This window comes from Temnothorax americanus, unplaced genomic scaffold (assembly GCF_048541705.1).
Source record: "Temnothorax americanus isolate GAGA-0224 unplaced genomic scaffold, ASM4854170v1 Scaffold10, whole genome shotgun sequence".
NCBI classification, from domain to species: domain Eukaryota; kingdom Metazoa; phylum Arthropoda; class Insecta; order Hymenoptera; family Formicidae; genus Temnothorax; species Temnothorax americanus.
This window is the reverse complement of record NW_027509231.1, coordinates 2,943,790-2,966,087: the sequence shown is the minus strand read 5'-3', so window position 1 is coordinate 2,966,087 and position 22,298 is coordinate 2,943,790. Positions and strand designations below refer to the sequence as shown.

Here is a 22,298-nt window from a genome sequence, read left to right as displayed (position 1 = left end):
TCTTGCGCTTTCTTTTGATATCGATCGTAATTGTACGTATATATGTGTCATTTTGGGATATTTGTACGGATTTTTTGCGAGCGAAAAACTGACGAAAGTGTCATTTTGCTACGTTGCGATTCTGACGGGTCACTTTTGTGAGATAATTAGAATTAACGAAAATAATCTTTCAACAGAAGCGTGTGTGCATTGGATTTGTTTGTCCAATACTGTCCAATACACATACAGTACATGTACATACGCACTACACACGCACCAGATACATGTGCATCATGCGAATGTTTTTACACGTCGTTTCATATAGTTAATAAATCTTTTCTGTGAGAACACAATATGCTGAATGTTGTATTTCTAACGCGTGCAACAAAAATACACCTGTTCTTATACGAGACATTCAAGAGAAGTGATAAGTCACGCGAGATAACCTTTTCGTGCGGTGTGCATCACGTTCGAAAGAGACAATCGCACTCATTTAAAGCCGGCAGTCCCTGGAGTGTGTTGTTTTTCGGCCAGGATGAATGTTCCATGGAAAGCTTACGAGGCTTGTACAACGAGTAGTCAGTATTACTTTTATCGATAAATCATTTGTAAATTTTTTTTGGTATATAGGTAATTAAATATACCATACAAGTGAAGAAATATGTAAATGCAAAATGTGCTTATGCAATTTTTGTCTACAGCAAAGCTGAGAGACTTTGTCGATTAGAAGTCGCAACGGTACCCACGAGAAAAAGGAATTTTGTCCGACGATTTGCGGAGGAGAAGGGACTCGTTATTAATGAATGGCCTCTCGCAACCGATCCGCAGGGTTTTCATATCGGGATAGTTGTTTGCTTCGGCCATCTGATACCATTAAATATTATAAATTCCTTCCCATTGTAAGTCATTTTATTTATCTTTAACATATCCAGCCTGTAAATATGGGACGTGCAATTAATATATCCATCTTTTTTTTGTCACAGCGGTATGTTAAATATTCATTTTAGTCTATTGCCGCGATGGAGAGGAGCATCTCCAGATATTTATGCTTTAATGAACGGAGACACTCAGACGGGAATTACAATTATGAAAGTGGCAGAGAAGTAAAGCCTCCTTTTTTTTAAATTGGCTTTCCAAAATATGTTCAAGAAATCAAGTATCGGAGAATATATGAGTTTACATAAAATTTCTCCCTAAGAGAAAAGATTTTCTAAATATACGTATATTTTGTATATTTTTTTCAATTCTTACATTGATAAAGAGAAATGTCAGCCATTTACATCCAAGTTTTATTGGAAGAAAGATTAATATTATAATCTTAATATTATCTGGCAGACACACAGTTCTTCGTTACCTCTACGTTACTTGCAGGTTTGATACTGGAGATATAGTAGCACAGGAAAAGATAGATATTCATGCAGATGAAACTCGACCAGAATTGAACGTGAAGTTAGCAAAGCTGGGTGCAAATGTTTTGATCGACGTGATTGGAAAATTGCCGCAAGTACTATCTTCCTCGAGACCTCAGGGAAAAGTAGGCATAACGTATGGTAATTTGTCTTTGCTGCTAAGTAACAAGATACATTGGTATTTAAATGATTTCACTAATATTTCTCGATGGTTACACTTTGTAGCACCTAAAATTACATCAAAGATCTCTGTAGTGAAATGGGACGAGATGACGGCGAAGAATGTTTATGATCTGCATCGTGCTCTTCTAGGATCGTATTCGTTAAAAACCAAGTTTGATGGCACGGGTATAAAATTGTTGGATGTCCGGCAGACGTCGATATCGTCGACAGGTGTAAAAAATGCGGATGTACCAGGTAATTAATCATTATTCCTGCATGATTCGCTGTGATACTAAGTTTAGTATCGAGGATTGAAAACAGTTTATTCCTAGGAAGAAAATTAATTATCTGAAAATGTAATTATTGTATATTTGAAGATAAAATGTGCGTGATTAATGTGAAGCCTCTTCCAGGTTTTGCGAAATTTGATTGGAAAAGCAAACAGTTAATTGTGACATGTAAAGGACCAAGTTGGATCTCAGTAACGAAAGTAATTGTGGAAAAATGTTCAGTTATGAGTGCACAGGCCTTTGCAAATGGATTTATATTAGGCAGAAAGAAAGATGGCATATTATTTCAGAGTAATATTACATAATCTACAGAGCGCTGCTTCTGACTCCAACGCTGTTCTTTTGTAAACCTATGACAATTTCATTCGGAAGCAGATAATGAACATTAAATTTTTATTTACTATACAATAGTAAGTTTAACTTAGAATGTACAAAATGTAATATTGACGCAGTGACTGTTGCAAGAATAAAAAATTACTGATTATATATCAATGCTTTTTTAAATAATTGATACAATGAATTTTTTATTTCTGATTCTCTAATTTCGCATTTAAAATAGTGTCATTCTTGTCTCGTGCGAAAATATTCTTTTGTATATTCCTTTTATTTCTTCTAGCTATATAATTTCAATATCTCTTTTTCGTAGAATTATTATATAAAACTACAAAGCATTACGAAAAAATCAGTAAAAGAAATAATGAGAAATAAGTAGCGCGAACTATGCTAAGATTCAAATAAACCAGTTTTAAGTGGAACTTGTAGATTTTCATAGAATTCGTTTTTCTTTAAATTACAGCAAAGTATGTCTGTTCTATGTTTTCGTATCTTACAAAAAAACAGAATAACATTGAATGCCTTATTTATATAAACGTAGAATTGGAGCTGCAGATAGAAAATTGTTGATATTAAGTCTCAGTTTCAGAGGCCTGAAATAAAAGAAATATTTTTACTATAAAAATTTCTTTCTTTTATTACATTTTATGTGCCAATGATATATATCCACATTGACGATATTACGCGGAAGACACAAAGGAGTTCAGAATGCTTCGAGACATTATTCTAGTTTGCTGTACATACACACATCACCAAATAAAAATAAATATAATAATTTAATTTGCATTAGGCAAAAAAATTTTCTGTTCCTATTCCCCTGTAATATTATTTTTTGCATTCTTATAAGACGATGTATCTATCCTTTCAGTTTGATTCACCTTATGAAATCAGCTCAATCAATTTACTCATGTACATTTCAGATTGAAGTACTTTATATTTTGTCAGATTTAGCTTATTGTCTTTATTAATTCGATATCGATGTATGTGCAATTATCTCGATTTATGTTCGTTCTCTTATATGCTGCATAGAAAAAGATAAAGAAATTACTATCTAAAAAAATAGTTTCTTTCACATTGTATCGTTATTTATTAAAAATTGTTATGTGTGTATACTTAGACAAAATAGAAAGTACATCAATCTAATATTAAAAAATATTGTTGTCTATGAACAGTAAAAGTTTATGAACTTACACTAGGGTCGCAGTCGGCACAGTGCCACGAATAGCCTCTCCTTTTCGGAGACTTTTTCACAGGAGGATCTAAGCATGTAAAGTGATAGCATTTCTTACATTCGTCACACCTGAAACAGATATTAAATGCGTAACATAAAAGATTCGTTACAACGACATTTCTCAATTACAATTTCGGAGTGTCTATAATTTTAAGATTTCAGTTATCATTTGTTGTAATTGGTAATACTAACATAACGAGATTTTGGTTGGTGCCGGAAGTATCACAGACGTTACACTGTGTAATAAGGTCCGTATCTTTTCCTCTCTTCGTTCCCGTCGACAGTCGACCACTACTATTCACGGATACATTTACTGGGGGCACGTTTGCAGCCGGAGGTGGCACAGGTGGCGGTGGCAATGTAATTTCAGTGCTCGAAGTGGCCACAAACATTTGCGGACTCGATTCCGAATCTGTATGTCCCTCCGGTCGACGAATTGGTTTTATCTGTATTAGATTAATTGACGTTATTAACATTCAAATCAATGTAGCGATAAAATAAAATAGAAAAATAATAGGTACTTTTATTGTAATCCTTCTATGAATCTCTGGTTGGCTTTGAACCTCTGGATTTTCTATATCTAAACTTTTTCTTTTATGCTTTCTTTTTCTCTGTTTGATTCCAGTTATCGGATCCGGAGAATATCTCTTATGCTTTTCTCTAAAAAATATTAAATCATTTACTACTGACTTTTACAAATATAATAAACATATCTAAATTATTTCTTCAGACTATTTCGTACATACCTTCTTCTTTTTTTCCCACTTCTTTGTGAGACCACTTCCGTTCCATCTGCTGAAGCTACCATATATTCTGGTGAACCTTCTCTTATGGTGATATTATTAACAGATTGTTGATTGTACACCGACTCAGATACTTGCGTCGGTTCTACGATTGACGGTTGTGGTCCCATTGGTTTAATAGTTAGCTGTAAAAATATATTCGCTTATACATGCGTGCATATTAACGCTGTCAAGTTAAATCTTCGTTTATTTGTAAAAAAAAGTACCTTTGGTGTCGTATGTATATCGGGAGTGGTAACGTTTGTTACATTACTGGTGGAATTTTTTGACGTAGTAGGCGTACTTGGTGTCATAGCTACTTGCACTTCCTGTGGCGGTGTAGGTGTTGAGTTAGCCTCATCTTTACAATGTCTTAATTTACGTGGTGCCGATGTGTCCACACGTTCCACTTCTGATCCCGAGGATTCCTTATCGCATTCGGAACATTGCCTGCAAAATTATATTGGAAAATTTAACAAAATAATTGAAATGTCAAGTATTCGTGTGTTCATACATACCATCCCATTTGTCTTGTTTTCTTCGGCATTCGCGCCAAAGGCGGACTCAAACAAGATAGATGATAGTGCAAATGGCAAGTGTCGCATTTAGCGAGAAGATGTTGATTAGTCGAGCGTCTGCAGATGCCGCATTGATGCCGTAAGGTCGTCAGCTCGCTTTTGTGATTTTGTTCTTGCGCCTGGCTACTCAACACTCTACCCTCGCGTATACCTTCGGCGCCTTTGCCCACGGGGAGTGGAAATCCGACACCCATTTTCAATGCGGCTGCGGTAGGCACGCCTAATCCTGTACCTGTAGAAAAGGCTTCATGTATTCATTGTATTAAAAAAATCTAGGTATCACAACTTACCAAGTGTGGGTGCTATTCTTGGCTTCACTAGATCACCAATCGACGGCAAAGGCTTCACGAAACCAGCGCTTTTAAGTACTTGATGATACAACTCGATCTTTTCTTTCAACGTCACGTTTACTCTAATCTGCTCTTCATTATCCTTCATCACTTCGTCGTACTTTCTATCCAATCTCTGTTGTTCGTTCAATAACTGCGAGTTGATATCGAGAAGTTCTTGCAACCGCCTCTTCATTGACGTCACGCGTAAATTGCGATCCAAGTAATAGCCGATAAATTCTACACTAAAAGCGGGAGCGATATGCCATTTTTTTCTAACATCGACTAATGCCACCAGCTGAGATTCTTGTGCTTCTAGTGCAGCTGTATCTACGCCCATTAATTCAGCCTTTCTTGCCAATTGACGGCAGGCGGAAGCAGATGTAGTTAACAAACGTGGCATTTTTTGTGTCGGTACTGCAATTAATATATACTTAGAAATATATTAAATGCCCAAGAATATATATTCAAATGAAAACATCAATTCACCCCATGGTGGCGGACGCGATGCCTTGTGAGCTAAATATTTGTGTCTGTGCTTGGCCAATTTCCTTTGAATCCTACGTTGCTCGTCTGTATCCAAGTGATTAGGTTGCTTCAACATCTGTTGCCGGTACTGCGCACGCATTTGTAAAGCTAGCCAATTACGTCTACGTCTACGAACGAGAGATTTATCCGAGTGCAATTTGCAATGTGCATAAAATGGATCAGCTTGATCGACTTCCTCACTGTGTGCTTCAGACAGTAAACCCTCTCTTTGCGCACTGTAAAAATCATGTCTCGTATTTTATACCTGTAGCACAAACTTTGATAGATAATAATATTGATATATTCTCAACAAAAGTATTACCAGGTTACGTGAAAATACGTATGGCACATCCCGGCATCACATTCAATACATACGCCTGTGCGCGCGTAACACGAATCCTCACATAAAGAACATGTTTTCGCGCCCCACTTACTATACGCCATTTCGAACAGTGTTACGCTCGATAAACGATCTACCTAAAATACATACATATTTAAATTAATAAGTATTTATAAATTACAAATGTATAAAATTATATGCAATTACACACAGCATGAGATTTACTTACTTCACCGAAAGCAACACCGGGTACATAAAGAGCACATACTAGATGAACCCATTTTCCGACGTCTGTCTCTTTAAAAATTCCACCCTTGTTAGGACAGAGCTCGCACGATGGATCTTCAATTCCTGCGCTGCAAGCTTCGCAGAACCATGGTGCCGATTGGCACAAGGAGTCAGTGCTGGAGAAACTTTCTACGTCAGATACACCGTAACAACCTAAAATTTGATTTTTACACGTAAACGTGTGTAGAAACTCTTGAAAAACAAATAAACTAATATTTTAAATTAATATACACCTTCGTGAACACTGACTCCACATCCATCACATTCGACAATCTCGTTTATATCGTCACTTCTGTCTCCTAAGCAACCACAGCAAATTAGCACTTTACTTAGTTTATCATCAAGAGGAGCACCCTTTAGAGCTTGCTGGCGAGCTTGTTCGATCACATCTCCTACTGTTAAGCCAGTGCCGTCTTTTCTTCTCAATAATGGATCTCCCAACGAATCATCAGATTCTTCAGATACTTCTTCTTCAATAAAAAAATATATTTTAACTTAAATATCACTCTATATTGCAAAAAAATTTCTTTCTCTCCTTATGTATTTTCTTCATCTTTTTACAACAAAATTTACTTCCACAATAATATCATTATTCGATAAACAATTATTTATTTTCGAGCACAAGAACGAGAAAAATGCATCATTTCTTATAGCTTTTTGGACTCTGGATACGATGCCGTTTGCCAAATTGCTCTATCACGTCACAACTTGGAGAAATTTAGTCATCAGCAGTTAAAATTGCAAAAAGAGCTGTTTTAATGTATTTTTGCATATTATAACGATATGTGACGTGTTGAAAAATTTTATTGTGATCAAAATTAAATATAATATTAGGACTTTTTTTATAGTCTATCGCATCAAACTTGCGACCATTAAGAATATATGAAATATTCTTTGCTATTCAAACTTAAGAGTTTTTCAGGTCACTGAATATTAATTTGATTTTAGAGTCGAGAAATTCAAAATGACGGAGCAATATGGCGAATATATCATAATTAAAAATGGTCGAAGTTTTACTTTTATATTATTCGCCATATTGGCTCTGTCATTATGAATTTATCAACTTTGACATCAGATCAATATCCAGCGACCTGAAAAACCTTTAAGCGTTTGGATAACACAATTAAAAAATATTTCATAGATCTTTAATGGTCTATGTAAGTCGCAACTTCAACGCCAATAAGTAGACACTTTTTAACGCTTTTTTACATTACTTCTAATACTTCTATGCCACGTAAAAATGGACTTCATAATCGTAGCATTAACGCCATCAACAGCACTAGCTTACCTTTCGCATCGTTAGAATCTACAGAATCGTCGTCCGACTCTTCACAATGGTCCTCAATCCTAAAATCACTATCATCCGAGCTCTCACCAAGATCAAAGTCGAGCAGGGACTGGTGCGCTGATTCCACCGGTTTCACCCTTCTCTTTTTGGGATCTCTTTCAACTGAAAAGAGCAATTTGATTGATTTTTCCCCAAGTATAAAATTTAAATATATTTTATCACAATCCGATACGTAGAAATGTTTTATAACTAGTATTACACTGAAAGCTGTATTGATTTGATATATTTCTATGAAAAAAATAAATATAATACGAGCAAGTTTTAGGTTATGTTTCCCTAATATTCCCGTACGTACATGTGCTGGTCATAGTGGCTTAAAATGTGGGGGGGAAACTTTTATCAAAATCGGAGTAGTTCTTCGCGCAACCTATCAGCACGTTTTTCGTACGGTTCTCGTCAAATATTATACCGTATTAACGTCCACTACATTTTTTGAAAGCTCTCCCGTCAAGCACGCCACTCACAAACAAAGGACACATACGCGTACGCGCGCGCGCGTATATCACCGATAACGCGCTAGGTTAATTTTATACGTGTCAGCAAATGAGGTTGCCGTAATAATAAAGTAGTTGATTATGGTCATTATCATGCATTCACAAAGGACAAACCGGGTTGTTATTATCACAATGCTGAAATAGAATTAATAATGTATCAATTGCAATAATAACGGTAATGATAGAAACTACATACACGCGCGCGCGTATTACACGTACATACATATATGTACACACACATTACAGAAATATAATGGACATTAATATACTTGTAGAACATGTAATTTGCTGCAGTGCATTTAGCATTAATCAAATAATACAACTAATATTGTTTATGTTTGCTTAATAACTTGGAGCATAATTTCATGTATATAGTAGTTGTAACATCCATTGAAATGACACGGGAAAAAATATAGAAGAAAGAAGAAATAGATATATACAACTTTCAAATATGGCAAAAATATGAAATTGCTTAATGTAACAAATAAAGAGATGCTCGGTTAATTCCCATTATTCGCAAATAATTGAATTTCACTTATATCAGCTCATAAGAAAAATTGTACGAGCACCTGTGCTCATCCCACAGATAACACACGCATGTCCCAAATCTGGACGTGTGATGTCTGATGTCTCAAAGACGTCTTTAAAAGTCTTATAATGCGACGTCTTCAAGACATCTTATTATAAAACTTTTAAAGACGTCTCAATGACGTTCTTAAGACGTCACAATGTCATGATTTATCGGGACATTACGTACACCGAGATGTTCAATCACTGCAATTTATGTATTTACTTGACGCAAACGTGCACAAATTTTTTGCAAATTAACTTTCTAAATTTATCCCAGATTATGTCGCTTTCTACTTGGCAGATCGACTGTTCGAAAAAACAAAGCAATTTTCGGTTTCTCCGGTTTCTTCGGAACCGAGAATATGGGAAGAACACACGCAGGAAGTTATTTTGCGCTCCATCGACTCCGATCTCCGATGTGTCTCGCGGTCACGACACTGTCCTCTGCGAACCAGCACGACGCATATTTTTAAGTACCGCATCTACGGGACACACAAGCGCGGGAATTATTCGCGTACGGATATCATCAGCCCAACTTACGCATCGTTTTGTACAGGAATCCAACGTCGTCGTCCCGCGACATTTCCTTGTTGCAGAGAATTTCGTAGGTATACGCCGACGGGGAACGAAACGGCGGCTTCCTCGGCTACCCCTCGGACGAGTACATCTATCGGGGTGTCCCGTCCGGCCAATTATCCCCCGGAGATTTACCGCCTCGGGAAAACAGGTCGAAGTTCGCCGGGATATCAAGCGGGGAGAAGAATTATTTTCGCCCGGCGTTCATCCTGTCCGCAACGGTGTCCATGGCACCGGACGACGCGGCGCCGACGCGCCATGATGCATTTCACGCGAGTCCTTCAGCGGGAAGTTCAATCGTAACACCTGCCGACGCGCGGCAGGGGAACACGCGCCAATAAAGTCCACGCGTACGGCTTTCTTGCAAGTTCAGCCGTACCACGTATATTAACTTCACCCGTTATATATACTCGTGTGAAATTTTTTTAATGTAATTACTCGCGTGGAATGTATTTTACACTCCAATGTTACATTTCAGTTTTCATTAATTAATTCTATTTTATGAGCTAAAATTAAACAAAGGTCAATTTTATCCTATAACTTTATAATGTGCCGTTAATTTAACAATGTTAATTTAACTAAACCAATGGAGTTAAAATAATTTCAACACATATGGTAGTTAAAGATAACAAAATGGACAAGGTAATAGTTTAAATCTCATTCTTTAATATATTTAACAGAGTATATTACCATAAAACACACACACACACACACACATACTTGTAAGATTTTAAATTCGTATCTCATATATATCTTATATGTGTGTAACGGTGCGTGAGACGGTGTGTGGATGTGCATGTGTGTGTGCGTGTGCGTGTGTGTGTGTGTTGATACGTTGAGAAATAACAATTCCAGAAATAAATGTACATGCATAAAATTGAAATAAATCCTTTCACTTATCTCCTTCTTACATATTAATTTTATCTCTCACTCGTAGAATATAGAATAAAAGGTATAAAATTTAAAGATGCAATTGAGACTAATCAAGAGATATACGCGTGCTTCTCGCTCAAATCCTGCAATAACGAAAAATGCTAATTAAGCATACAGACGATTTTTAACTGTCTTCTTCACAGCTACTTGAAAGGACGACTTACGAATTGTCGACGAGATACAACGGCTAACGTGTTTGAATCGCGCGGGCGAGGTGTTCCTCTCATTCGCCGAAGGACACCGGAGGCAACCGAGCGACGCGGTTGCCCGCGAAGAGTGCGAAGCGTGAAATTTTTCGGTCGCGTATTCGGCAAAATCATCGAAAATGCATTAACTTCGTCTTCCTCGCTATAATTAATAAAAAAAAAAAAAAAAACGAAAAACGGGGACTGTAAGATTATACGATCTGTGATTCCAGACTTATTGATTTATACGCCTTATACGCGGAAGATTATATAATAAGTTCCTCGCGAGTAGGTAAGAGTTGCATATACTTTCTACCTTTAATATACAAGTTTATTAATATACTAATTTCTACATATATGTACGTTTAAATATTTAATGCGCTCGAAATTTATCAACATTAATTAAAATCATATTTCATTTGAAATGCATTCGTATTTCGGATACGAATTCAGAGATTAATTTTGAAATGAGTGGCCAAATATGTCAAATTTAGTGATATCTTTATACATGTTGGATGAATTTTCCATTAAATAGACATATCATGGTGCATTCATGATCGTAGCAATAGATTATATTCATTAGTACATAATTTTTAATTACGTACATTTTTGTATCGATATAATGACGGCACTGACGCGCCCGAAGTTAGCTGAGCGTCGAAATCTGAATAAAAGTAATCGCGTACTGTGCGCGTGTGTGTCGAGCATCAACGCCGCCATTCGGCCATTGAAGTTCGGCCGATCGCGAAGGAAGGGACGCGCGAGTAGTTTCGTCATTAAAATCGGGCAGAAATGCATACGCATTTCTCGTTGCGCGTTGTATTTATCGTTAAATCAGAAACGCGAGCGGCGATTAGAATCTATACGTCAAGACATCGAGTTGGGTAATGAGTATAACGGATTCACGTGGATTCGCCAAGAATTCAGTTTCTCGAACAGGCAAGCGTGCGTGCATAATATTTTTCCCATTGATATACTTACGTACGCACACGCCCGCTCCAGTGTCTAATACGAACGAAATATACATTAAGAACAGCGTACTCATTATTCAAGAGCAATATCGAGATCGTATTTCGCTCGAAACCTATTTGCGTCTAATTTGTTACGACCAACTGAAAGTTTAACAAATTAATCCTAAAATATATACATGGCTAGAAATATATCAAACAATACATATATAAACGTGTCAAGGAATTTTCTCGTTAAGGGTGTATATTTATGTGAACCTATTAAAAAGAAGCGCTTTCATTACTACAATCTTTATCGATGTATTTATGCCGGCACTGATACACATTGGCGGCACTGACACGCTCGAAGCCAGTGCTGAGCGTCGAAATTTGAACTGCCTGAGTTATTGGTGTTACCCCCAATAACCTTACTCTACCCAACGAGTTGAATTTCTGAACGCACCCCCGGAAGTGGAAAGTAATCGTATGACGATGACGTCAGAGCCGCCATATTGCGATGTTCGGCCGATCGCGAAGGAAAAGGGACGCGCGAGAAGTTTCGTGATTAAAATCGGACAAAAATGTATATGTGTGCGTGTGTATTTCCCGTTACGCATGTCATGCGCGTGACCCATTCCGTTAAATTAGAGACGCGCGACAAATTTTGGCTCGCGAGGTATCGCGGTTTATTATATCCGCTCGCAAGAAATCCCAGCTCCTCGAGCAGGTAATAAAGAATGTATTTTTACCTCCGATCTGACAATTCAATCGAAAGATACATCAAATAATAAGGATACGTTATACGTAATAAAGAGCACGTATATATATTTAGTATTGGAGAATGATAAAATTATTATGTATTTCACTCAAAGTGTAAATTTGCGTCGAATCTGTTATTCGCGCGCGCGGGCGCGCGAATTAAAGCCCAAAAATTAATTATGAAGCCGTATGATCAGAAATATATTTGATAATATATATACGCATCGAATTACGAATAAATGTCTCGTTAAACGTGATAAACGGACCCCAGCGAGAAATGACCCGTCGAATCGACGTCTATCGACTAATTAGAATTAGACGTCTATATATAGACGTCGATTCGACGGGTCATTTCTCGCTGGGACAGTTCCATTACTTCAATCTTTATTGATCTTTATCGATGCATTATTAATGCCGACGCGTTGGCAGCGCCGAACCACGCCGAACTTAGCCGCGTGTCCAAATTTGAATCAGTTTCGCAGCAAATCGAAAGTAGCCAATAGCCACTCGAGACGTCACTACTAGAGTTCCGACGGTTGCCGGTTTGGTTGCGACGGGCTGTATATACTCGGGCTCTCTGGGCTAGGCTAGACGCGCAAGAAGTTTCGCGATATTAAAATCATGCGCAATCGCGGGATAACGCGATCCGGCTCGTGAGTGCTGATTTACGTCGCGGTCGCGTCCCTTCGCCAAGCGGGCGGGTATGTATCTCCTACATTAAAAGCGACATATTCGTATACTTTATCTCGAACTTGAAAGAAATATAATATTTCTTGCCTTCCCTCTGGACATCTCTTTGAGAGCGACGAAATATCTCATTATATAATAATGATGATTAGTTGTTTCTAATTTTCAGCAGGCAGTTGCGTTATTCGGGACGAGCCGGAAACGAACGACTCGATGCGCCGCTCCATGCATTTTGACGCATGTTTGCGGAACCGGGAACGCGGGTGAGTGCTTTCTGGCTGATAATTGTGCGAAAGGACAACTGCGGACGACCGTCGAGCGATCTCCGGAGGGCCGCCGGAATGGAGACGACTTGGCCTCGAGATGCCCATTTGCGTCGAGCTACAACGGATTCTCTCAGGTAAGTGAGCACGATGCGTGAATCGAATCGGAGGAATGCTATATGGAGAAATGTTTTCGCACGAGGGAGATTGGCTATTCATTTCAGAAAAATATCGGGGCGCGAAATAACTTTTGTTACGTTTTATCATTCGTTAATTGTCATATACGCAACGTATGTCGCAGCACGGGAATGCAGCCCTTTATATTATAAATTTAATCGGCCATGTATTGTATCTTGTATTTGTAATATCATGCATTTTTCAGATCATATATGGATTATTAAATAATGGTATCAACATGATATGAGTATTGGAAATTTTTTTGTATCCAGCTGCTTCCGCTGCTTCTTTCCCTCGGGCGGAGTTATTTTTCTAGCTTGATTCCGTTTCGATGATGTTGCCGTTTCACGAGAATTTTGATCATGTAATTAATTTTTATCTTTTGCATTGAAGTTCCAATTATGCGGCAACATTAGCAGAATATTCTATTTTTCGTGTGCATTTTGGCGAATGATTCATTAAAATAATATATTTTAATTAAACACAAATCACATTTAATTCTTCTTTCATGTTATAATAAATTATATCTTTGCCATTATAAAAGCTAATAGCGTTCTCGTACGAGAGCTAATATCGTATTTAAACACAATGAAAATGCTTCGTATAAAGTTAGGCCATTTTATATGATGTTTTATATAATTGCAGAAATAGAGGAAAAAATATCTGAAATGTTACACCATAAATAACTAACGATAAGATAATTAAATATATCTCTTGATATATCTCCTGTATATTTCATATATATCATATATCTGCTGTATATTTCATTATTTCTGACTTTTATGTTCTGCATCAGAAATATCAAATATCTTATTACATAATTGAGAATTTTAATCACTATATAGAAACTATAGAGAAAAACGCTCTTTGCGATCCGGACTGGATTTTGATAGCTTAATAATAGCATTGTGTGAATTTTTTATACTTTTTTTCAAACTTAATAAACTGTGCGCCGGTTTTTCGGTTTTTAAAACACAGCTCTTTGTTGGACCGGTAAACCCACATACTTAAATTGATAATTGAATTTTAATGTTGGTAAGCTTCCTTATTAAATCATTATAAATAATTTATTGCAAAAAATATCATCCTATAGCCAGGGTTCGAACTTGGACCTCTCTATACATTCCGTGACGGATGTCTTTACCCGTTGAACCTTGGCTGGAGTTGCAATAAATTCTTTACAGTTTTAATAAAGAAGCTTATTAGCATTAAAATTTAAATCGATTATCGATTAAGTATGTGGGTTTGTTGTTCCAACAAAGAGCTGTGTTTTAAAAACTGACAAAAAATTGGCGCGCAGTTTATTAAATTTAGAAAAAGTATACAAAATTTACACAATATTATTAGGCTAGATCCAATATAAACCGTAAATGACGTTAAATGATTAGAATTTTTTGTATATTTCCTACATAAAACAAGGTATCTCTTCTTTCATTGCATTAAAATTAATATTATTTCACGTGCAAAGAGTTAAATATAAAATAATTTTAATATGAGATGAATAATTGAGAGAATAAATAAAAATCGTAATATCTTTATCAACTTATCCTCCGTTTCACATATTTGGATTTTCTGCCTTCATATTATATGAATATATAAGATGGTCCATTAAAGTAAAAAAAATTCTTTTAAATGGGCCAATTATCAAGCAAGCAAACTATTCCACAACACACCTCTTCCATTTATTAAATAAAATCATATATTTTATTTATCTTTCATAAATTTGTTTTATCGTGTACGTTATATTGTGTATAACCATTTTTAGTAAAGTATTTACACTTTTCGACGATTATAATATTTTATAAAAGAATCATTTTATATTGAAACAAAAATATATTATGTTATTTGAAAAAATAAAGGTAGCTGCCTTTCTCTTTAGAGCAGCCAATTTTTTTTCACAAACAACAAAACACGAGGTTTTATCTCTAATAATTGTCTATTGTAAGAAAAACAGTGGCATTTTGCGTGGGTCAACTTATATACTTTCGTATTTTTGAATAATTAAAAACTCGCTTAATTAATTAAATTGAATCTTTGAAGCTTTCGATATTTTAAATTCTTAAATATTTAATATATCGTGTATTCTCTCCTATCGTCTTTGTGCCTTAAGATCGTCAAATCTCTCAAGCTCTTCGCGCTCGCGTACTCGATCGTCAGGGCGTGTCCCGTAATTTCCGCAGTCGGTTAAAACATTCATGCGCGGCTGAATGCGCGGAGCACAGATACGTATGTATGCACGTGGGCGCACGTTAACTCGACATGAACCATTCATAAGCAAACCGGGGAATCCCGGGCCAGCGTAGATCGGGGGGCCACGCTTGCCGTCGTGGCGACGACAAAGCGTCTAATCCGCATGCCGATTTCCGGGCCGGTAGTTCGGGTCTCTGAGACGCCAGTTTCGCCGAATATACTTACATCCGTCTTAACGATCGTGGATTATTGGATGCAAATTGATTATCGAGTTTCTCGGACTCCCCGGTATTTCGGGGTTTGCGGAATATCCCGTCGATATTCACTGCCGCCGACGACGGATCGTTTGGAAGTAATCGCTCCTTCGTCGAGTTTCCCGACGCCCGCGAGAAGGCGAAATGTAATTTCATTATCGCGAAACGTACGAAGGGAAGTGTATTCGGGTTTAGGGTCAGCCTTGAAGTAATCGTTTCCCTCATCAGATTTCCAAGAAGGTGAAATGTAATTTTATCGCTATACCATCTGTCAAGGGTATATGCGCGTTAGGGGCAGCGAAATCGTTTGGAAATAATCGACCGTTCATTAAGTTACCGAGAAAAGGGAGGTCTAGCTTGGGGTTTTGAGCGAAATGTACGGAGTGTAGCAAGAATCAATGGTTAAAATTGTGGTAGAGAACAATTATTTAAAAGCGATAAATCGTAGGAATAATTGTATACGGATTGGAAATTCAACTTCTCAGTTATTACTTGATTTATTCAAAAGAAGATTTATACATCTTTTTTGCACATAAATCTATTGACCTTTGAATCGCGAGATATTTTGATCTTCGCATTTTGTCCAGATTTTTCAAGATTACTTAATTCTTTACGATAAATATATTGCTTTTAAATTTTTCGTATCTTCGAATTTTTCATATCTTCAAATATTAAGTTTTTATCATCGTATCTTCGAGTCTATTAGTACTTTGCGATTATATATGTTCAAGTACCTATATATCTTATGTACGTGACAATATATACGCGCGTGTGAAGTATATACCGATAATACATTACGAAATATCGACGTGCCTTTGAGCATAAACCAGTGCCCCACGATCCCGATATGCCCAAACGATCTCGTAAAACCGCGCGGTACATTCGATTTCATTGCGAGGGATCTCGGAGTGAAGCGACCCTAGATTGAAATCGATGTTAGCCCTGGACCGGTGACAGCCTCCGGTACAACGACGACTCGCACCGACACGATCGTAACATATCACTCACACGCGTGTTCGCGTATACGAGTTGCCTGCGGAGTTGGTGACCGCAACCAGTGCCGGAAGTTATGAATGCTTCATGGAGCACACCTTCCGCCGGCCGCAGTTTTGCCGGTTGGTTTTCACGTGCGATTTCGATGCTCGATTAGAAGCGTCGAACGCTGCGGTAGCAATCGGCGCGTCACGTTTGTGTACCGATGACGCAATTTCCGCGAGAGCAAGCAACGGTCGACGTACGATACGAACTAAATGGCTACTAATGGAGTCCTTTGCAAGATCAATGCTTCCTCGCAGTATATATAGTCAAATGTACATATAAGAATCCGTTGACATCCGTTTGAGAAATGACTTAGAGACACCGGTCTCTCTCTGTCTCGGGCGAAATCCTATCACTTAACTCTAAGATGCAAGGAATTCGGCTATAGTACCTACATGTAATTAATATAACTAGAGCTTAGGGCATGATATAAATTTTCAAAATTTCTATCACTGTAAAATTAACGATCTAGATAAGAATGTTAAAACAGAGAGAGAGAGAGAGAGAGAGAGAGAGAGAGAGAGAGAGAGAGAGAGAGAGAGAGAGAGAGAGAGAGAGAGAGAGAAAGCTTCGATCTTTTATTATAATAAAAAGCTTCAAAGATTTAAAAATAATATTCTAAAATTCCAGAACTTTAGATTATGGAAAATCCAGAATTTTTAAAAGATTAACATCTTAAAAATTAAAAAATTCTAAATTTTTAAAAATTCATAAATTTATAAGGATCCAAAAATACTCAAGCATATACAGACATGTTTCACTGATATAATTATACCATCTGCGTTTACCGTCACAAAATTTAAACCTCTCAGATATTTTTATATTATATCGCATTTCTACGGAACCTTTAATTGAAATAGACGCTTATATATCGACAAAATTTGCATCACGTAAAACGAGTCGTCATATAACATGAATAATATCCGTGATAAACGTCACTACCTGCAAAACGTTCGCGGCGTTCTCTCGCGCGGCGACGCAGGTGTGGCAATCGTATGCTTCTTGTTGGAATAATTACGCCTGATGGGGCATATTTCCTCGACTCGTTTGCTCCTGCGCCTTTGAGTCGATACACACCGTCGTTTTGTAATAATTATCGGTTGTTCGTAAGAGCAAGAAGATCTAGAAATGCCGTTCTTCATTCGACGTCGTCGACTCAAACGCGCGTCCGGCAGTTTCGAGTCGCTCGCTCGCGCAACAAAAGACGATATAATAAGATGCGCAGCCGTGCACCGTTGCCCGTTGCAACTGCTGGATGCTAATTGCTCGAGCCCTCCGGAAATTATAATTAGACTGCGCAATCAGCGACGACTGCGCCGAGATTCCTGCCGGCCGTCTTAACGAACGCGCTGACTTTGCCGTCGTCGACAAAATGAGAAAGAACGGCGCCAAGCTGCGCCTTCGTTTCCTCGAGATCGAAATGCATGCCGCCGCTGCAACAAATGGACCTACCGCTAGCTGAACTTCGGCAACAAAATTATTTCGTAATTTGTTTCGACGGTGGCGGAGCATTCGTTTCGAGTTTCGAGAGCGCGAGGTTCGTCGAGAAAAAGTTTGGAAGGATATTTAGATTCTTTTGCTCGACGATGGAAACATTCGAGAATCTAAAAGTTAGAATTCGTGGATTCAGTAATTAAAAATCAAGTAAAATATGACAATACAATATTGAATTCTGTCGATTTAAAAATATCTAAAAGCAATATTTTTATCGATTTATGTTCGTACGTCCTTCAAAATCTGAAATGTTACGTTATTGTATTTTCATATATATTAATTGATGGATAATTAATTTATCCTCTACAAGTGTTATTAAAAATTATTTTACACGACGTATCAACTTTGAAATATGTAGATACAAGTGACTATTTCACACAATCTCGATTTCAATATCTCTAATCGATGTTACGAGTACGATTCATAAAATAAAAAAAATTTTCGAAAGCAATTTTCGACATACAGCGTTACGATAACGGTTACGATTCGTTACTGTAGCAGTCGTACGCAAAATACTGGGAAAAACATGACGGTAATAGAATTTTATACCTCATACAACTTTATGATATTTCCCATATAACATTATATTTGCTTATTTAATCCGATATGTATCTTTTACATTTTTAAATTTTTAGTTCCATCAGATCTTTGAATATATAAATAATTATTTTTAATTAAATAATTATTTTTTAATATAAAATTACGCTTTTTATAATGCTACATTATGCCAAACCTCTTTGTCGAATTATATGCAATAATCATTCCGTGTAATTATCACAAAGAACAAACATTTTTTAAATATTTGGGTTACAATTTAATTAGAAAACATCTATAAAAAAAATAAACCATAAATATTTTGACAATTTTTAGCTAATTCGTATTTTTCTAAAAATACTTTTCACTATTCGATTTACCGTAATCTGCACTCGCGTTGCTATATACCGGTCTTTCTGAAGATGAGAAGCAAAGCATGTATTAGGGCTTAACTGCCCTTGAAACAGAGCCCTGTGTTACGGTCTCGTATGGCTTGATGCACTTTGTTTAGAGTACCTCTTACGGCTTACGCTATATATGTTTTATTATTTTACTACGACGAGTATTATAAAAAAAAGAATATACGTGATGGATCTCTATCCATTATACTTTTTTATTACTAAAAATACCGTCAGTACTATTTCATCTAAAGTTTTAGATAATATACTCATTTAGATAATATCTTCATTAACACGAGATAAAATAAACTGAATCACACTTTTAATATGATTATTTCAATTCATATTTTAAATAAATAACAGATTATATTTTAAACGAATAATTACTTTATTCCGGAATATAATTCGTATCATTCTTACATTGATATTTTATTGATACGAAACGACGCCGATAAAATGTTGGTCTTTCGATAAATATGGGCTGCCTCGCTTTCCAATTGCCGCATTTATATTTTAATAAAAGCACACGATACGGTTGACAAACAAAAATACGTTTATCGATCCATCGTCCTGCCGTTAACGCCGTGGCGCGGGAACCGGAAGCTTGACCGAGTACATATTGTATAAGCGTGCACGCAACAATTATTATCTGACACTGGCGACGAAGTAACACGCTATAACGCGCGTTTGTCGCTGACAGGAAGGACCGTAATCCGAACCTGAGGAAAGTTGTCAGCGCGTGGCGTGCGCTAATTATAAGTTCGTTAATTGCGAAGTGGACTCGCCGGGAGGTCATACGTGTCAGATCGTGGCCGCAGGAAGCGAAAGTCGGACTTTGGGGACTATCGATCAGTATGGGTATCGCGATATTGCACTCTTTGTTTAAATTAAAAATATTACGCGCGCGGCAATGCTTTTGAGAATTTATTTGTAGATAATTTATCCGCATGCTTGCGTTCAATGTATTATTAATTCATTCGCGACATTGCGTCGCAACATCCGTCACATGAAAACGTCCAACGAAATTATACAGTCGTTTTCATTAACGTTAGCAGGTAATTGTTATTACATGCTCTCACTTTCGTGGAATAATTTATATTACATGGTTATTACATTCTTGTTGGAAACAATGTTGGTATAACTTTCTAGTTTATGGGCAGTGGCGCTTTTGATCTCTCAATGGAGAACATTCAATAGCTTTATATGAATAGTACAAGAGTTTATTATGTGCTACGTCGAGTATTTCGCCAGATTCCTTTCATCTTACTTTCTAACTATTTCATATTTATCAAAATAATCAAAGATCAATAATTATTAGAATTCTTTTTAAAACGTATCAGAAGCTTTAGAATTTTTTGCGAAAAGTTTCTCAATTATATTGAGCAATGAGATATTAACTTCAAAGAAAGGCTGGTACTATGGTGCTACAATATTTCCAATATAATAAATCATTTTCTGTTTTTTTTTCTGATTTATTTATAAAATGCGTTAATTTTTATTCCTACTGTTTTTAAAAGTTACAATCTTTTTTGCCAAAGCATTTGTTATGCGTTTTATCGAATAAATAATAGTTCGATCCATAAAAATATATGTGACTATTAAAAATTAGAATTGCGATTCAAAAATTAGAAGAAACTTGAACATTTAATAATTCTATTCAGTGTTCATAAATTCTTAAGTATTAGTAATCTTTTATAATACCACGTTAATATCTGTAAGATGTTCTGAACAAAGTAACGATTTCACGCCCTGTAAGATGCAACAGGTTTTTAATTTTAAATGTTAAAACGCTTTGGTTATTGAAAAATGCTATTAGAGAATTTGAAAGATTTTTTTCTCAAATTTGTTCGCGGAATCAACGGTTCTAGGTAGCTCACAAAAGCTGATACGATGTCGCGAAAAAGCGGTGGTCGATATTTTTCGCAACACCGATTTAATACTCGCTTTAATTGAGATAGAAGAATCAAAAAATGATTTTTCGACGTGTACACCCTTTGTCTTCGCCACCGTCCGATTAAAATATTTCAAATAGACAGAGGCAAAGTGTTTTTTGGCTGGCTAGAACTGACGATGCGCATGCAAACACAACGCTACGAGCGACATCGCTCGAATGCGCTACCAGTTTCAATGGCCGACCATTGAAACGGAATTTATAGTTTTTAGTGCATAGTGATGGATAACTGTTCAAACCACAAAACACAGGCTTTTGAGCAATTTTCGCAACGTGTCCAATACAAGAGTTAGCTGTTTCAGCGGAAATCATGTTACATAGCCCCAACACCCTTTATATATGTATATATTCAATAAAACCAATCTCTCATTTTTATGTTTATGGAAATGAGTTTTGTGTAAAAATACAAAGCGCAACGGATAGAAAAATTCGTATACTTTTATAAGCTTTTTTACCGTAGTTAAAGGAAAGCTATGTAATAAGAAAGAATAAGAAATAACATTTATAAATCAAATAAAACAGAAACTTATTCGTTGCATTAAGGATACTTTAACAATACTGACCTTTGTGAAGTCAATATCTTATTTTTCAATAGATATATTATAATTTAGAGACTTTACGCAAAAAATTCTAAAGTTTGTGATATATTCTAAAAAGCGTTTTGACAATTAACACTCGAGAGAAAAACAAAAAAGTTCTGGCGATTTTTCAATACTTATAGGTAGGAATTTTCTATTAATCATACAAACTCTTTTCACATATTTGATATTTTCTTGAGAGTTTTGAATAATGGCTCAGGAGCTTTATTAAAACATTTATGGCACAACTTAATGTTGACTGAAATAAAAAAATTATTATCAATGTTGGAAATACAAAGCTAGTATATTTGTATTTAGCAGCTAAAACTTCTTTTGAAGCATATCAAAAATTTCAGAACTTTGCAGAAGTATTAGAATTTTATTTCGATTATCGTACATCAAAATTCTAAAAATTTAAACTTCACGAAGGTATAATCTCTCTCTTTTTCGCGAAAATCGTTTATAATATTTGTCACAAGGATATATATATTCTATCGATGACGCTGACAAAAATTATCGTCGATACTTCGTTGAAACGTTATGTCGATGAGAAACTTTTTAGCTCGAGAGGATTCAAAGCGCTGCTATTCGATATTCCGCACAAAGACCTATGTCCGATACGAAACAACGCCATTAAAGTGATGGCGGCGGAACAAAATGAGAATAATCGAGC

The 22,298-nt window shown here is 36.4% G+C and overlaps 2 protein-coding genes across 7 annotated transcripts; one reads left to right on the top strand and one right to left on the bottom strand.

Moving 5' to 3' along the window:
- The first annotated feature begins 186 nt into the window (after nt 1-186).
- On the top strand, nt 187-2,326 carry LOC143899571 (methionyl-tRNA formyltransferase, mitochondrial). 2 transcript variants are annotated; one of them, XM_077409934.1, is made up of 6 exons: nt 187-557; nt 681-878; nt 963-1,082; nt 1,351-1,529; nt 1,614-1,805; nt 1,964-2,326. In XM_077409934.1, exons 1-6 carry the CDS (start codon nt 334-336, stop codon nt 2,143-2,145), a joined length of 1,095 nt encoding a protein of 364 aa, XP_077266060.1. In that variant the 5' UTR covers nt 187-333; the 3' UTR covers nt 2,146-2,326. The 2 variants fall into 2 exon arrangements, with proteins under 2 accessions (XP_077266060.1, XP_077266069.1); XM_077409943.1 differs by lacking the exon at nt 963-1,082.
- LOC143899277 (PHD finger protein 14) lies at nt 1,742-9,501 on the bottom strand. Of its 5 annotated transcripts, none has more exons than XM_077409496.1 (14): nt 9,202-9,501; nt 7,538-7,699; nt 6,483-6,719; nt 6,191-6,402; nt 5,944-6,098; nt 5,583-5,857; nt 5,055-5,510; nt 4,705-4,996; nt 4,414-4,636; nt 4,151-4,332; nt 3,926-4,064; nt 3,597-3,850; nt 3,365-3,473; nt 1,742-1,878 (listed from the first exon to the last, which is right to left on the bottom strand). In XM_077409496.1, the coding sequence occupies exons 1-14, from the start codon at nt 9,242-9,244 to the stop codon at nt 1,873-1,875; spliced, it is 2,745 nt and encodes a 914-aa protein (XP_077265622.1). In that variant the 5' UTR covers nt 9,245-9,501; the 3' UTR covers nt 1,742-1,872. The 5 variants fall into 5 exon arrangements, with proteins under 5 accessions (XP_077265622.1, XP_077265612.1, XP_077265594.1 ...); XM_077409486.1 differs by lacking the exon at nt 1,742-1,878 and adding an exon at nt 2,279-2,766 and having other exon boundaries at nt 6,483-6,716; XM_077409468.1 differs by lacking the exon at nt 1,742-1,878 and adding an exon at nt 2,279-2,766 and having other exon boundaries at nt 9,202-9,500.
- Nucleotides 9,502-22,298: the final 12,797 nt, after the last annotated feature.

Bases quoted from the DNA above. Each gene is read 5' to 3' on its own strand.
- LOC143899571 (XM_077409934.1), top strand. From the start codon at position 334: ATGCTGAATGTTGTATTTCTAACGCGTGCAACAAAAATACACCTGTTC. The intron at 1,083-1,350 runs GTAAAGCCTCCT...CGTTACTTGCAG, and splicing joins ATTATGAAAGTGGCAGAGAA to GTTTGATACTGGAGATATAG. The intron at 1,806-1,963 runs GTAATTAATCAT...AGCCTCTTCCAG, and splicing joins AAAAAATGCGGATGTACCAG to GTTTTGCGAAATTTGATTGG.
- LOC143899277 (XM_077409477.1), bottom strand. From the start codon at position 9,244: ATGTCGCGGGACGACGACGTTGGATTCCTGTACAAAACGATGC. The intron at 5,511-5,582 runs GTGAATTGATGT...TATTAATTGCAG, and splicing joins ATCGCGTCCGCCACCATGGG to TACCGACACAAAAAATGCCA. The intron at 4,637-4,704 runs GTATGTATGAAC...ATAATTTTGCAG, and splicing joins AAAACAAGACAAATGGGATG to GCAATGTTCCGAATGCGATA.